Source organism: Phodopus roborovskii, unplaced genomic scaffold (assembly GCF_943737965.1).
Source record: "Phodopus roborovskii unplaced genomic scaffold, PHOROB, whole genome shotgun sequence".
NCBI lineage: Eukaryota > Metazoa > Chordata > Mammalia > Rodentia > Cricetidae > Phodopus > Phodopus roborovskii.
Window position 1 is genome coordinate 9,050,091 of NW_026126636.1, and position 15,771 is coordinate 9,065,861.

At 50.8% G+C, this 15,771-nt stretch overlaps 1 protein-coding gene across 1 annotated transcript; it reads right to left on the reverse strand.

Annotated features, from left to right (window-relative positions):
• Positions 1 to 8,010: 8,010 nt before the first annotated feature.
• Positions 8,011 to 11,981, reverse strand: Lypd3 (LY6/PLAUR domain containing 3). Its single transcript, XM_051207452.1, has 5 exons — positions 11,829 to 11,981; positions 11,227 to 11,358; positions 10,056 to 10,226; positions 9,567 to 9,728; positions 8,011 to 8,611 (listed from the first exon to the last, which is right to left on the reverse strand). Exons 1-5 carry the CDS (start codon positions 11,911 to 11,913, stop codon positions 8,106 to 8,108), a joined length of 1,056 nt encoding a protein of 351 aa, XP_051063409.1. The 5' UTR covers positions 11,914 to 11,981; the 3' UTR covers positions 8,011 to 8,105.
• Between the last annotated feature and the right edge of the window lie 3,790 nt (positions 11,982 to 15,771).

The following is a 15,771-nucleotide window of genomic DNA, read 5'->3' on the forward strand; positions in this document are numbered from 1 at the left end:
GTGCATGTGTGTGCTCCTGTGTGTGCATGTGTACCTGTGTGGGGTGTGTGTGTGTCTGTGTCTGTATCTGTGGGTCTGTGTGTGCGCTCATGGGAGCACAAGCAAGCATGTGTGGGTGTGTTGCATGTTTTCCAGCAAGAAGATATTCATGATCAGTTACATAATTAAAATAAAATAAACCCTTCATTAAAATCACACACTGGAAAAGAACCAGCAAGGCCAGTTTAAGCAGAGCCACCTGTCCCTTGTCACACCTGCCTTGTCCCAGTAAGCCCTGCCTGCTGTTGAAATCTGTTCCTCACGCATGGACCTCAGAGCTTGGGAAAAACACAGGGAGCAGCAACTGCCGGGCTTTCTCCGTGACTAAAGACAACTCTCCCTCCCTCTGTTTCCATCTCTCCAGTAAAAATTTATTTTTGAGATGAGATCTCATTACTTCACCTAGTCAGGCTTTGACCTCTTGGCAGTCTTCCAGTCTCAGAAATTCTGGGATTGCACGCACAGACACTGAGGCATTGTTTAGTCAGTAAATTGGTTTTCTTTTGTGGTGTTGGGAATGAAACCCAAAGACTTGTGCTATGCAGGGCCATAGCCCCCAGCCCCTCACTGGGGGATTCTAGGCAGGGGCTCTACCACTGAGCCACACCTCAGCCCCTCACTGGGGGATTCTAGGCAGGGGCTCTACCCCTGAGCCACGCCCCAGCCCCTCACTGGGGGATTCTAGGCAGGGGCTCTACCCCTGAGCCACGCCCCCAGCCCCTCACTGGGGGATTCTAGGCAGTGTTCCACCACTACACTACATCCTCGGCCTATATTGTAGGTATACTCTGCCTGCTGAGCTACATCCTACCTTGGAAATTTCTGACTCACTAGCTTGACACTCAGGTCCTCCTGTGTGTTTCACAGGCCGGCAATGTGTGTGTTGCCTGGGAGATATAAGAAAAGGAAACAGAGGATAGAGGCTAGAACCAACAGTTGCTGTCCATCACTAAATGCTCTGCCCACACTCCTCTGCCACAGGACTAGCACACATGCTCACGCTGGCCCTGGGAAGCCCATGTGATTACACAGAAGAGATGCAGAGATGAAGTCACCTGCCCAGTCCACCTAGGCAGTAAAAACAGGATGTAAACTGCCTGCCCATCTTCTTCCTGATCTAATGCAAGCCTAGGACAGACACGGATTCCAGTATTAATGCAACTCTCACCGCACCCACCGGGAAGTTTATCCCGTCATTCATCAAAGCAATTAGGATTACAGTTCACTGACAACTGAATCTATCCTAATGATAGGGCCTGTATGGGTGGGGCCTAGGAAAAAATAACCTGCCTGTGAGGGCTGAGGAAATGCCCAAAAATGACCAAAGGGGATGGTTGCATGGATAGGTCAGTGGTTAAGAGCACATATTACCCTTACTGAAGATCTGAGTGCAAATCCTGCACCCACACCGGGTGGCTCACAGCCACCTGTCTCTCCAGTGCACATACACACACATGCACAGATATACACACACAAATAAAAATAAGTCTTCGTAAAAAGTTAACAACAATACTACCCACATGGTACACACCTTTATACCCAGCATTCAGGGGGCAGAGGCAGTCTGTGGGTTCAAGGCCAGACTGGTTTACAGCGCGACTTCCAGGACAGCCACCAAAACTACAAGGATAGATGTGTGGAAACTATAAGAATCATTTATTGAGTGTTGGGTGCGGTTTTGGATGGTTTATGAGATCTTATCTTCATATGCTATTGTGCGGTATGCGCCGTCCTGCAGATGAGGCAGGGCTGAAAACCAAAACTACCGTTTAGCGTTCTCCAACTCATTTTAACAAAGGAGTGATGGGGGAAATCCACACAGGGTACCCAAAAGGAAGAAACGAGGCACAGCGGAGTCCAGTGCCCCCAGCACTTGGGTGGGGGGAGCTAGAGGACTGGGACTTCAAGGCTACCCTTAGGTACATTGTGGGTTCAAGGCCAACCTGGGCTGCATAGCAAGGCTTTCTATAAATACGTTATTCATGTCTATCCCTCCGTTCTCTAATATTACATTTTTTTTTTAATTCTGAATAGTCTGAAAGTTACTGGCACATTGTTCATTTAGCCCCAAATATTTGTCTCTTAAATGCACGTTATGCATACATAGAAATTAATAACTGAACATGCATGAAGTCACTTGTGGGACCTTGAGGGTCTTTAAAGATTTATTTACTTAACTTGTATGAATGCTTTGCATGCCTCGTGCCTGCAGAAGTCAAGATGGGGCATTGGATCCCCTGAAACTGGAGTTATGGGTCATTGTGAGCTGCCTGAGGCGGGTGCTAGAATCAAACCCGGGTCTTCTGCCAGAACAGCTAGCGCTCTTAATCACTGAGTCATCACTCCAGCCCCTCCGTGTTATGGAATAAACTTCTGTTCACTGTAAAGACGTGTCTTTGCCACAGCACCTCCCGATGGGTTTAATAAGAGAACTGACTGGCCAACAGCTAGGCAGGAAGAGGTTAGGCAGGAGAGCCAAACTAAGAAGATGCTGGGAAGAAGGGCGGAGTCACCACGGGAGTGGCGGGAAGACTTCAGAGAGAAGCAAGGTGGACATGCAGAGCTGAAAAGAGGTACTGCCACACAGTAGAATGTAAATAAGAAATATGGGTTAGTTTAAGCTGTAAGAGCTAGTTAGTAACAAGCCTGGGCTATTGGCAGACCATTCATAACTAATAATAAATTTCTGTGTGGTTATTTGGGAGCCCGCTGGCAGGACAGAGCTGACCAGTGGTCCCAACAAGAAACTCTGCCCACAAATGGCATCACACTCTGCTTATACCTCTGCTGAGATTTTTTTTTTAAGATGACTTTTACTTATGGTAATCTCGTGTGTGGAGCATTGAGTGCAAGCGCCAGCCCTGCCCCACACCCCACATGCCCGAAACATTTTTGAAAGTGTCTCAGCCAGCTCTGCTACAGGACACCCATCCCTCCCTGCCCCTTGGGGCCTGCCTTCTGTTTCCATGTGATTACAGTTAGGTTCCGGGTGTCTTCTCTGCCCAGATTAACCGATATGATGTCTGTTTGCCCAATGGCTCCCAGGGTTCCTGATTACTCAGTTCAGGTGGACTTGGCGTGCCCTCTCTCTCACATCAGCTTCCATCTGCCGTATTTATAAGCATCTAGTGTTGGTCTAAATGGAGCCTGTGGGCGTATCCCATGCCTCAGCTGTGGGCGTCGGTCAGCGGTTTTTGACTAAACCACTGATTGCTTTGATGAGGGCTGTTCGGTCACGTTTTGACTCCATCCATGCTTCTTTCAGATTCCTTTCCTTTTTCTCTTACTGTTCCTTCGTTTGTTGGTTGTTTTGTTTTGTTGTTATCATTGTTTTGAGACAGGGTTTGTCTGTGTAGCCCTGGCTGTCCTGGAACTCGCTCTGTAGACTAGGCTGGCCTCGAACTCTCAGAGATCCACCTGCCTCTGCCTCCTGAGTGCTGGGATTAAAGGTGTGCGCCACCAGTGCCTGGCTGATCATATTTTTAAAATGATGTGTGGGTGCGTGTGTGTGTGTGCGCGCGTGTAAATGTGTACAGGAAGTATGGTGGCCAGCGTTCAACTTGGACTTCTTTCTCCGATCTCTCCCTCTTTATTTTTGAGACAGGGTCTCTCCACCAACCTGGAGCTCACTTCCTGGCAAGACCAGCCAGCACCAAAGTCAGGGACCTTCCTGTCTGCCTCCCCTCTCACAGGGCACACCACAGCCAGCTTTCACCTGGGTCCTGGGAACCCAAACTCAAGCCCTCATGCACCAGCTAGCCCACCACATAGCCCCTTGCTTTCCTGTTCTTTGAGAAGCGTCTCCCTGCGTCACTCAGACTGGCCTTGAGTTTCAGTTTGGCTGACACAGCCTCCCAGGGACTGACACTGTTAGGTATGTGCCACCTTGTCTGTCTGGATAGTTCTTCGGTTTTCATTAGTTAACTTTGGATCACAAGAAAGAACTTGCTGCAGGGGTGGTGGTGGCACACACCTTTAATCCCAGCATAGGAGGGGGGCGGGAAGAGGCAGGTGGATCTCTGAGTTCCAAGCCAGCCTGGTCTACAGAGCGAGTTCCAGGACAGCCAGGAATACACACAGAGAAATCCCATCTTGAAAAACCAAAATAGAAAAGAAAAGAAAACAGCAAGAACTTTCTTTCCTACTTCCTTTTCTTACCCAGGCTGTCCTCCAACTCACTATATAGCCAAGGAAGGCCATAAAACCCTGACCGTCCTGCCTTCCACTGCCAAGTGCATTACAGGCAGGAACCTACGCACCCAGTTTCATGAAGCGCTGGGGGTTCAAAGCCAAGACTCCCTGCACACTAAGACATGTAGTGGTATGTTGTTTATGACTTACTAAAGCTTGACTGAGGATTCAGAAAGCAAAGTCAGCCTCAAACTAGAGATCAGGCAGCGGTGACACACACCTTCAATCCCAGCAGCCTGAAGCTAGGGGGAGGTGGTGGTGCAAACCTTCAACCCCAGGACTCGGGATTAAGAGATAAGCAGATCTCTGTGAGCCCAAGGTCACCCAGATCTACACAAGAGTGACTCAGTCTAAAAGGGAATTACAGCTCACACCTTTAATTCCAACATGAGGGAAGTACATAGGACAGAAGCAAGGTCTCAGCGAGGCGTTTATTCTCCAGCCACACTGAGAGGTAGCAGTGGGAGACTCGGTGAAGAGCTCGTGCCTGGGTCAGCCCTTTCAGCCTGAGCTAGAGGTGACAGCTAGTGACCGGCAGCTTTGCTTTGTCTGATCTTCGGCTTGAAGCTTGAACCCTAATGTCAGTTGCCGGGCCATTTATTTATTTGGGTTACAAAGGCAAGCATTCTATCAAGTCAGCCTCCCCCAGCCAATTTTCATTTCTCTTTATGTCTATTTCTTTTTTTAATTTTGAGACAGGATCTTAAGTAGCCCAAATTGGCCCTGAATGTTTGATCCTCTTACCTCCACCTCACAGGTTCACACCACTCCCAGTGTCCTAGTTTGCTTCTCTGGTGCTGTGATAAAACACTGACCAAGAGAAACTTGAGGGAGAAAAGGGTTTATTTGGCTCATACTTGCCAGCGTTATCATCTAACATTGAGGGAAACCAAAGCAGGAACCCGGAGGCAGGAACCGAGGCAATGGAGGGATGCTGCCCTCTGTGGCTTGCTCAGCTGTCTTTCTCATACAGTTCCGGTCCACCTGCCTAGGGATGACGCTGCCCACTGTGGGCTGAACCCTCCCATATCAATCAGCAAACAAGAACGTGTCCCATAGACATTCTTACAGGCCAGTGCGAAGGAGGCTGCACCTCAACTGAAATTCCATCTTCTCAGATCTATCTAGGCTGACACAGACTACGACATCCAGCTTAGCGTTTATATATTTATATCAATGTTGATTCATATTTCCCAGTATGGACTCTTACGCCTTTCAATACAAGCCCGTTTTTTCCATACTATTACTTTTTGGTTATTTATGGCTTATTTGGTGGGTTGTAGTCCTTTATTACGGTTATTTAGATTGATCTTCTACTTGTCCTAGGGCTGGTCACAGGGAGCTTCTCTAAGACACTCCCCTTTGTCCTTTGGCACCCACCCTTCCCCAGCTTTCTCTCTGTGTAGGTCTGTGTGTGCATGTACACACATTCTTTATCACCTGCCCCCTCAGGCACCTTCATTACTTAAGATTTTATTGGGAGCCTTGCTGCCCAATTTTGAGCCAGTATATAAGTGCTTGTCCAAGGAGTCTCCAGATGAGCCAAAAGCCCACAGGAACAGTCTCACTTGGCAAGAACCAGCGGACTTCAGGACAGCAGAGAGTATTGCTGGGACCTCACTGCCTGCATGTTCTCCTCTCTCGTAATATTGATGAGTCTCTTGGCAGTTTTAGTATCACTTTGTCAATCATGCATGGGACAGATGTGCTCATTCCTGGAAAGCCCTTTTTTATTGAATATTTTCCCCTAAAATTCTTTGAAGCTGATGCTTCTCCAATTTCTTGTCTGGGCATGCCAGCTGTCACTCCAGACCCCGGGAGCTGTTCTGATTCAGTGCTGACAGGATGAAGGCAGACGACTTATTTCTATGAATACGTTTTGAATGGTATTGTTATTCTTGAAAATGTGTGCCTATGTTTATCACCTTTCAGTTTTGTAAAGACAGGATGTACCTGGCTCAATATTTGGCCAAGTTAGTGAAATGGTAAGTGTTTTTGGTTTACAGATGTTTTGATTTAAAATTGAGGGGGGGGGGGACACCGTAATTGTCATATTTGGTTTTGCCAGAGGTTAACGGTGGAGGATGGGAAAACTTGTTCGTTAGTGTGGGAAAACATGCATGCTTTTGATGTATAAGTAAAGACAGCTGGAGCTAGCCAGGGCCAGCCACCTGTGTGAAACTCGTCTGGTGGTTAGACAGTTCATTTCTTCATGCTGATGCCTCTCTCCGTCAGCACCTGAGCCCAGGCTGTGGCCGGACCTCTGCAAGATTTATTTATTCTTATGTGTGAGTGTTCTACCTGCATGTGTCTGTGCACCACATGTGTGCAGTTCCTATGGAGGCCAGAAGAGGGCATCGGATACAATGGATACGATAGAACCAGTGTTACTGAAGTTTGTGAGCAGCCATGTGGACCTTGGGAACCCAACCTGGCCCTCTGCAAAAACAGCAAGGGCTCTTTACCTGAGTCATCACTCCAGACCCCCACCTTGCTTCCTGAGACAGGATCTGTCACTAGCCTGGAGCTCTCAGATGGATGGCTGGCTGCTCATCCCAGAGAGCTGGGATGATAATCATAGACCACCACGCACAGCTTCTTCTCATGGGTTCTGAGACCAAACCCAGCCTCACTGACTGGCCCATCTCTGCAAACCCCTACTGCCTTGCTGTCTCGGTCACCTCTTTTAAAAACGAAGATGCTAAGGTGAGATGCAGACCTGTAATCCCTGCACTTTGGAGACTGCATTGTCCAAGGCTAGTGGAAGACACATGGTCCAAAGTCTTTGTCTCGAGGGTTTGAGGCTAGGCTGGCCTATGGAGCAAGTTCAGGACAGCCAGGGCTACATAGCAGAACCTGTTTCAACAAAAAGTGAAAAAAGTGAATATGTGGCCTACCTCATCTATCAAATCTCTCAGGTCTTACCTTCCCTCCTGTCCATGTTTAATTTCCTTACAACATGTACTTTTAAAATTTTTGCTTGTGGGAAGGTGAACACAGATGCCAGGGCACACTAGTGGGGGTCAGAGGACAAGCAGGTTTTCATTCCACCTTGGGGGCTCCCAGGATTGAACCGAAGTCCTCAGGCACAGTCCCAGGCGCCTGTTATGCAATGATGCATCTCAATAGACAGAATTTCATGTAACCCAGGCTGGCCCTGATTCTCCTGCCTCTACCTTCCAAGTGCTGAGACTAAAGGCATGTGCTGCCATATCCCAGCTTTCCAGTTTTAAATTCTATTCAATTTATAATGATGGGGGGTGAGTTGCTGTGTAATCTTGGCTGTCCTGAAACTCGATAAGAATGGGCTGTCCTTGGCTCCATTTTTTGAAGGAAAAAAAAAAGGTGACTAAGACCCTTTGGCATGAAAGATGAACGAGGTGGAAGAGACTCAGTGAACTCGCTATACAAAGTAACTAAATCTTTATTGATGCCTTCCTGTGCCAGCCAGAACACATAGAAAGGCGAGAGGCATGTCCCTGCCCTGTCACAGTCTCCTAAGGAAGACAGGAACAGGATTCCTGCAAAGATGTGAGGCCAGTACAGCATTCAGGAGATGAATCCTCTGTCCACCTGCCTGGTAATCTTCCAGCCTAGCTATGAACACAGGAAGAGGAAGCTAGCCGGGGACTATCCCAGCCACCCCTATCCTGGTCACCATCAGGGGGGAATGCAGTCTCTGCATCAAAAATCTGGGCCACCCCAGCAGTGTATTTACAACAGTAGGCTGTTTCCCGGAGCTGCAAATCAGTGCAGTGGGGACTGGAGATGCCGGAGGATGGGGACTGAGCCAGTCCAGTCCAGTGAGAGACGGAAAGAGTTGGTACCCCAGGGCCAGGGAAGCAAGGAGAGTTGGACGTTTCAAGGTGAGATGCTCACAGCAGTGCACCGGCAACCACAGTCAACAGGAGAGTTGGCAACCCAGACCCCAGAACCACAGAGCCTTCATTAGCCGGGATCTGAGCCCCGCCCTTTGCCGAGGGCGGGACCACATTGCTGCGGTCTTGGTGACCCGCAGCACCTCCAGTCAAACGCGACTCCTCTTCTTGTATCGTTTCACGGTCTACTTCATGGGGAAAGGTGTGGTTGGCTGGTGCTGACATGGGCTTGGTGGTAGAGGTGGTCGTGGTTGGAGAACCTGTGGAGGTTGTGCTGGAGGAGGTCTGGGCGAGAGTGGATGGGGCTAGGGTAGTTGGAGGGGGCAGTAGGACTAGAGGTGGGATTCGGGGGGAGAAGTAAGTCTTGTTGCGGAGGTCAGAGTTACACCGGGGCCCCTGGCAGCAGGAGCCACTGAGTGTGAATCCTGGACCTGTCACCCCATCCCGGGTGCAGGACTCATCCTGGACGCAGCCTCGGACAGGTAAGGACACAGTCACATTGGCTGTAAGAGAGGCACAGGAAGTCTGTCATTGGACAAATAGGGGTTGGCACAGCTGGGGGTGAGGGGCCTGGAACAAGACAAGAGCAGCAAGCCCCGAATGAGACAGAGGGCTGTGCTTTCGTGAGCTCAAACTTCTTCACCCTGGTCCCACTTTCTGCAGAGCGCTGTGCTCTGCTCACAGCCGACTACGTTTCCACTAAATGCTTTGGGAGGAAAAGGGTGGAACCCAGGTTCCAGATTTGCTTTCAACAGAGGACACTTCTGTGATCAAAACTGAAACATAACCTCACCTTTTCCTCTCTCGGCTCCCTGCTAACGAGTCTGAAATAGAGCTCCTTAGAAATACCTGACACCAGAAGGGATTAAAGAACTCCCATGGTGTATCAGGCCCTCACTGGGGGATTCTAGGCAGGGGCTCTGCCACTGAGCCACACACCCAGCCCCTCACTGGGGGATTCTAGGCAGGGGCTCTACCACTGAGCCACACACCCAGCCCCTCACTGGGGGATTCTAGGCAGGGGCTCTACCACTGAGCCATGTCTCCAGCCATGAACTATATCCCTTAATATTGTGGAACAGATGAGAGCCCTAGACCCCTAAGTTTTCAGGGCTCGAACCAGATTTCCCATGGTACTTAGTCAAAAAGTTTATAAGCTTAAACACAAGTCTGGTTTCATGGTCTTCCATTCCATACCCCCGCAGTCTTCAGTAGGAATACACACACACACACACACACACACACACACACACACACACACACACACACACACACACACACTAGCGGGGTCTGTAGGGTACTAGACTACATTTCCCATGATGCTGTAGGACAAGGCAAGCGGCAAAATCAAGTGCCGAGGAGGAGGGTTGGACCCTTTAGGTGAAGCACCCTCCCGCTGCCTGCTGAGGGTTATCACATCTCCTACAAGTCTCAGGCTCCTTCAGAGGGCTGGCTCACCTGCAGTCAAGGTGACGTTGCCATCGAAGCAGCCCTTGTAAACGCGGCCGCTGGCGTTATAGCAGTGCACAACCTGAGGCACGGTGCCGTGGCACTCCTGGTGACTCTTCCCCAAGCAGCTGAAGCACTCTGCGCCATTGGGCTCATACGCACTCTCGTTGCCTGCGGGGTGGGGGGGGGAGAAACAGAAAGGGAAGGGTCAAGAGACGGCCAGGCAAGTGCTCCCACCTTACTCGGAAAGCTAGGGCAGGAAGATCGCAAGTTCAAAGCCAGCTTGGTCTGCAGAGACATCTAGAGACCCACAGCTCAACAGGCCGGTGGCCTGCTGTACCTGTGACTCCGTCCGTCGATTTTCTCCTAACCCCACCCCCAGCAGCGATCTGGGGTGCCTAGAGCGTTGATGTCTACAGTCTTCACCTGGCCACCCCCGCAGCCCTGCCTCAGCTTGCAGCAGCCTCAGCTCCCAGCCTTAGCACCGCTGCCACCGACCTGCAGGGTTGAGGCCTCGCAAGGTGAGGTTGAGTTTGTTGTTGCATCGATCCTCGGGGCACTGCTGTAGCTGAATGAAGGCCAGGAGCCCGTGCAGGTCCAGGCCTCGGTCGTTCTTGCCCTGGAGTCCGGAACCACAGCCCCGCACCGCCACAGAGAACTGCCCGTGGACTGCACAGAAAAGGAGGGCGGAGTCAGAGCACACAGGGCCTCGACGGGGCGGGGTTTCGAATGGACAACGCTCCTGGGTCTGCGAGGGTGGGGGCGGGGGGGCCTTACAGAGAGCAGATCCCTGGGGAGAGAGCTACAGTGGAGGGGAGGGGAGGGGGCTGTCAAAGAGAAGAGCTTCGAGGAATCCAGTCCCAAAGGAATAGCTGATTGCCGAGAGGGGCTAAAAGCGGAGCCTGGATGGGAACGTCAGAAAAGAGGAGGAGACTCCGAAAGTAGCTTCAGAGGGATCCAGTTAAGAGACTGAAAGAAAAAAAAAAAGGCTAGGAGACAAACTTGGTGGTGCGAGCGGGCCTCGCAGTCCCAGCTACTGGGGAGGCTGAGGCAGAGGGATCTGGAACCCCCCCTCGAGCTTTTTAGTACGTAACAAGCAAACAAAGCCGGACTCGGCGGCACAAGCCTGTAATCCCAGTGACTCGGAAAGCTGAGGGAGAAGATTCATCTGTCTGAACTTTACCGTAGTGTTCAAAGGCCAAAATGAGCGACTTAGCAAGACCCTCTCTCAAAATATAAACGTCAAAGGGGCTGAGGCTATGTCTCAGTGTAGATGCCTAGAGGGAAGGCCCTGTGGATAACTTGGGGGAAGGTGGGATTACTGAGGAACCTGGAAACGCAAGAACTCTACGTCGGTGGGTAAACCTGCCTTCCTGTAGGGCGGCAAGTGAGTCTCAGTGATGGACAGAACGGGTGGTGGGAAGTGCGCGTTCAGCCCAGGGCTATCCAATCAGTCCTGAACAGTTTGCAGTTACCAACCCCACCCCCAACCCCGGAGTCCCCCACCCCCACCCAGGCTCCCTGCCTAAGCCCAGAGAAAGAAGAGCGAACCCGTGCTGCGAGGTCTGGGTGAGAGCTGAAATGGAAAGGCGTGGCCAGAATCGGAAAGGTCTGTGAGGAGGCGGAGCCTCACTGGAGGAGACCGAAGGGACCTCCGGGTGGTACTTACTGCTCTCCACCGCCCCCACCGCCTCGGTACAGACGTCCGCTCCCGGACCACACTTGACCGTCTTCATCTTGTGCGGAGAGCACCCGTCATCCGCCTTCTGCACGCAGCTGTAGCACTCCAGGGCCTGTGCTCCTGAGGGTGTGGGCCGGGCAGAACCGAGTGCTCTTTGTTAAAAAAAAAAAAAACGTATCCCAACTCGGAAAAAATCTTTCCAGGTGGCCTGTGTCCCCGGGTGAGATGGTCCTACCATGCAGCCAGAGCAGCAGGAGAAGCCTTCCCACAAGTCTCAGGGTACGGGACACACAGGACCCTCTTCCTTCCCACCCCCTGGACCAGCATTGGGGTCTTTCCTCTCCCATCTGCTTATTCCCAAGGGAGGAGACACCTGCCGTAGAGTCCCTGTCTCGGGATGGGGAAGGTGCCATTCTCACGGATGCCTGCTCAGTGTGGGAGAATCTTCCCCACAGCCCCTCTGCCCAGGATAGAACTCACAGCCTGCCTTTGACTGGAATCAACTTTCCTTAAAGGACTTCCTGTGGAGGGCCGGGGGGTTATTTTCCTTAGGAGCCCCCCCGACTCTGCCTTCCTGGTGGCACACTTACCTTCACACAGCAGTAGCGGCAGCAGCAGCAGCCATCTGGTGGTCCAGACCACCCTCTGGGCGCCTCCTCTCCTGGCAGCATCCATGGCTGCGTCCTGCTCTCTCCGCGTCCCCCCTGGGTGTGCCGCCTTGCAGCCCGGGCCCTCTTACCTGAGCCTCAGATGAGTAACCTACCCCGGGGCAACCCTGGCCTTGCCCAACCAGGCCAACTCAGCGTCCGCTGTGGGGCGGGCCCGCCTTTAGGTGCGTCACCCACAGGGAGAGCAGCCCCTACCCTGTGCCCTTGCCAAGGAGAGAAAGGGCGGGAGGGAGCAGAGGTTCCCTGACAGTGCCCTGGATGAAGTATGTTTGCAGGCAGAGGGGATGCCAGAGCTCAAAGGGGGGGGGGGCATTCAGGGTGTGCCTGGGTCCTGAGCATGCACTCGGCCTGTTCATTGAGGACACTGAGGCAGAGCCCCTGCGTGTCTTCACAGAGCTTCTAGTCGGATGGCAGAGACACACATTAAATAATTGGGGGAACTTATTTACAAGTCATTTATTTATACTGAAACCACTTGGGTCATCACAGTCCTTAGGGAGCTGAGGCAGGAGGATTGCCAGGAGTTTGAGGCATAGTGAGTTCCAGGTCTGTCTGGACTACAGAGTGAGATCCTATCTCAAAGAGTCAAAATGAACATCTTGACTTTGGAGGAGTAAGGATAGGGAGGGCTGTATACAAAAAGGGTTGGGATTTAGAAGTATGATTTTTAATATGATTACGCTGGGAAACAATGTCAATTATCAAGAAATGACTAAAAGGGTCTATATAACAAAAATGCATTGTATTCATAGGTGAAAGTCTCAAAGAATAACTAAAAATGGCAAAAGAATTCTTGAACGCCTACCATGTGTGCTGGGCACTGCTGTAAGTCCTTTAAATTAAAAAAAAAATATATTGGAAATCTAGGATAATGGCCTAGGGGTCAGCAGTAGAACCCTTAACTAGAATCCCCCAGTGAGGGACTGGGAGTATTGCTCAATGGTAAATCAGTTGACTAGAATCCCCCCCAGTGAGGGGCTGGGGGTGTGGCTCAGTGGTAGAGCCCCTGCCTAGAATCCCCCAGTGAGGGACTGGGAGTATTGCTCAATGGTAAATCAGTTGACTAGAATCCCCCAGTGAGGGGCTGGGGTGTGGCTCAGTGGTAGAGTCCCTGCCTAGAATCCCCCAGTGAGGGGTAAGTGCTTCATGGTAGAGCACTCACCTAGTATGTATGAAGCCCTGGGTTGCATCCCCAGTATCATCCCTTCCCTCCCCCAAAAAGATAAAACAAATATAAAAACCAAGAGTTTTCAATTGCCCAGCAATGGAAAGTTTCAACGGACCGTGCATGCAGCTACACAGATGGATCTTTAAAACTATGTGACTCAAAGGAGCCATAAGCAAGACAACACACAGTGCAACTCTGTTCGTTTGGAGCTCTGAAACAAACTAAACTAACCCACAGTGAGAGAATCTTGTCCCGGAAGATGCCTCTTCCATCTTCATCTAGGGAGGGTGGCCTTGCGGGTAACCAGAATGTACAGAGCTGCTGAGCTGTCTATTTAGGAATTCACTGAATGTATATTACCCTTCCACAGAAACATGAGGAAGCTGAGCCTGGGCCTGGTGGCCGGGTCCTATAATCTCAGCACTTAGGGGGCTGATCATAACATGCTTGCCCGGAGTCAGCTACACAGAGAGGCTTTGTAGAGGGAGAAAGTGGGTGAGACAGTTCCGAACACGGAAGCACTTGTCTCCTAGCCTGACAGCCCGAGTTGGATCCCTGCAACCCACAGGGTGGAAGGAGAGACATTGTCTTCTGACCTTCACATATCTGCCACGGGCTATTTGAAATACTCCGCATATACCTGCACCCCCAACATATGCACTAAACAATAAATAAGTAAATGTAATGAGAAAGGATCACAGTGAAAGCATGTACAGAGGTCAAAGGGGAGAATAAGAACAAGAATGAGGGAGAGGAGGAGGAGAAGAGAGACGGCTGGGTGTAGTGGTTCACGCTTACACTCCCAGCCTCAGGAAGCTGAGACAGTAGGATTGCTTTGAGTTTGAAGCTGCCTGGGCTACATAGCACAACTGTATCTCAAACACCCCTCCAGACTCGCCAAATGGTACAAGAGACTACAGTAGCTGGGCAGTTTCCAGATTGAAAAAAAAAAAGGAGAGAGAGGGAGAGAGAGAGAGAGAACGAGAGAGAAAGAGAGAGAGAGAGAGAGAGAGAGAGAGAGAGAGGAAGAAAGAAAGAAAGAAAAGGAAGGAAGGAAGGAAGGAAGGAAGGAAGGAAGGAAGGAAGGAAGGAAGATCCTTTGTTTGCCTGGCGTGCACGAAACTCTGCCTTCTCTCCCCAGAGTTGCAAAAGACGGTGCCATGGAGATGGAGGATGAAGGCAGGAGGGTCTAAAGCTGAATTCACCCTCAGTTATATGGGGAGTTTGAGGGCAGCCTGGGTGATATGAGACCATTTCCAGGGTCGGGGTAGAAGGAGGAGGAAGAGGAAGACAAAGACCCCGCTGGTAACTGTCGGGAGTCGTCTGGTTAATGTAGGGGCCACGAGGTCGTATTGGACGTAAACGATCTCACAGAACACTGACCTTGGCCAAGGTCACCTGTGACCTCAAGACTACTCCATCACGGTGTCCCAACACAGAAACAATCATTACAGGAACCGCGATGTGACTCGGCAACCCCACATCCTGCTGAGCATGAGCCTTCGCTCTCGGATTTCTATCTTAGGATTTTAGCTTAGCTCTGCTCTTCCTGTCCCGCAAAGGACAGGACCCTAACACTGCCCTTGCTCTGTGACAGGGTCCAGGGCAGAGCAACACCCCACTTCCAGGAACTGTCCCCCAAACCACCATGTAGTTTTACAAAGGTTCCTCTGGCCAGGGGTGGTGACTTAGCCTGGAGTCCCAACACTTGGTAAACACAGGAGTTCAAGGCCTTTGTCGGCTAGGTAGCAAGTTCTAGGTCAGCCTGTGCTGGCTGAAAGGGAAAAAAAAATCCAAAACATTTTAAGAGGAAGAATTAGCAGGGATTACTGATGAATCAAATGGGAGGGAAGCCTAAAGGTGTGGTTCGGCTTCCTGCAGCTCAGCATTACAGTGCTTGCCTAGAATCAGTGAGAGTCTGGGGCATGGCTCAGTGTTAGAGTCCTGCCTAGAATCCCCCAGTGAGGGGCTGAGGGCATGACTCAGAGGTAGAGCTCTTGCTTAGTGTGCATGAGTCCCTGGGATCCGTCTCCAGCATATAAAAGAAAACGGGGTAGGGAAAGCAGTTTTCCAAGTTCATTTTCTGATCTTTCTTGTTCTAAATTCCCTTCTCTAACACTAGTAACAATCACAACAGCAATAATAATAACACCCAAGAACGGAGCACTTGCTTTGTTCCAGAGTTTATTCCAAACAGCAGCCTGCCCGTTCATCAGTTCTCTCCCTTGGGGGTGAAAGGACCTCCCATCATCATGGGACACCAACTTGGTACTCTACTCCCTCAGCACTGCATTTCACAGGAGAGAAAACCCGGGCAGGGAGAGGCTTGGGAGTGGCAGAGGCGGGATTCGAACTCAGAGAGCTGTTTGCGAAGGCCTTCAATGTCACTTGTCAGTGACGGAGGCTTTTCTGGTGTGTGTTTGCTTTTTGGTTTATTTGGTTGGTTGGTTGGTTTTATTTGTTTCATGGTGCGGGGATTGTTTCCTTTTGTTTGTTCTCAATGCTGGGTATGAGACCCCAGACCTCACACACACTTGGTAAGGGGTGTCCCATGAAGTTACATCCCAGGCCTCTTTTTACCTGCTGTGTGTGTTCGTGTGTGTGTTCCCGTGTATGTGTGTGTGCGCGCGCATGCACTCATGCATGCCTGCACACATGGACACACAGATGGTGCAAGCATGGGAAGGGTGTGTGCAC

Excerpts from the sequence above, each read along its gene's own strand:
- Lypd3 (XM_051207452.1), bottom strand. The coding sequence starts at position 11,913 with ATGGATGCTGCCAGGAGAGGAGGCGCCCAGAGGGTGGTCTGGACCACC. Across the intron at positions 10,227-11,226 it reads GGTGGGGGCGGTGGAGAGCA|TCCACGGGCAGTTCTCTGTG; the intron begins GTAAGTACCACC and ends TTTTCTGTGCAG. Across the intron at positions 8,612-9,566 it reads CAACGTCACCTTGACTGCAG|CCAATGTGACTGTGTCCTTA; the intron begins GTGAGCCAGCCC and ends CCTCTCTTACAG.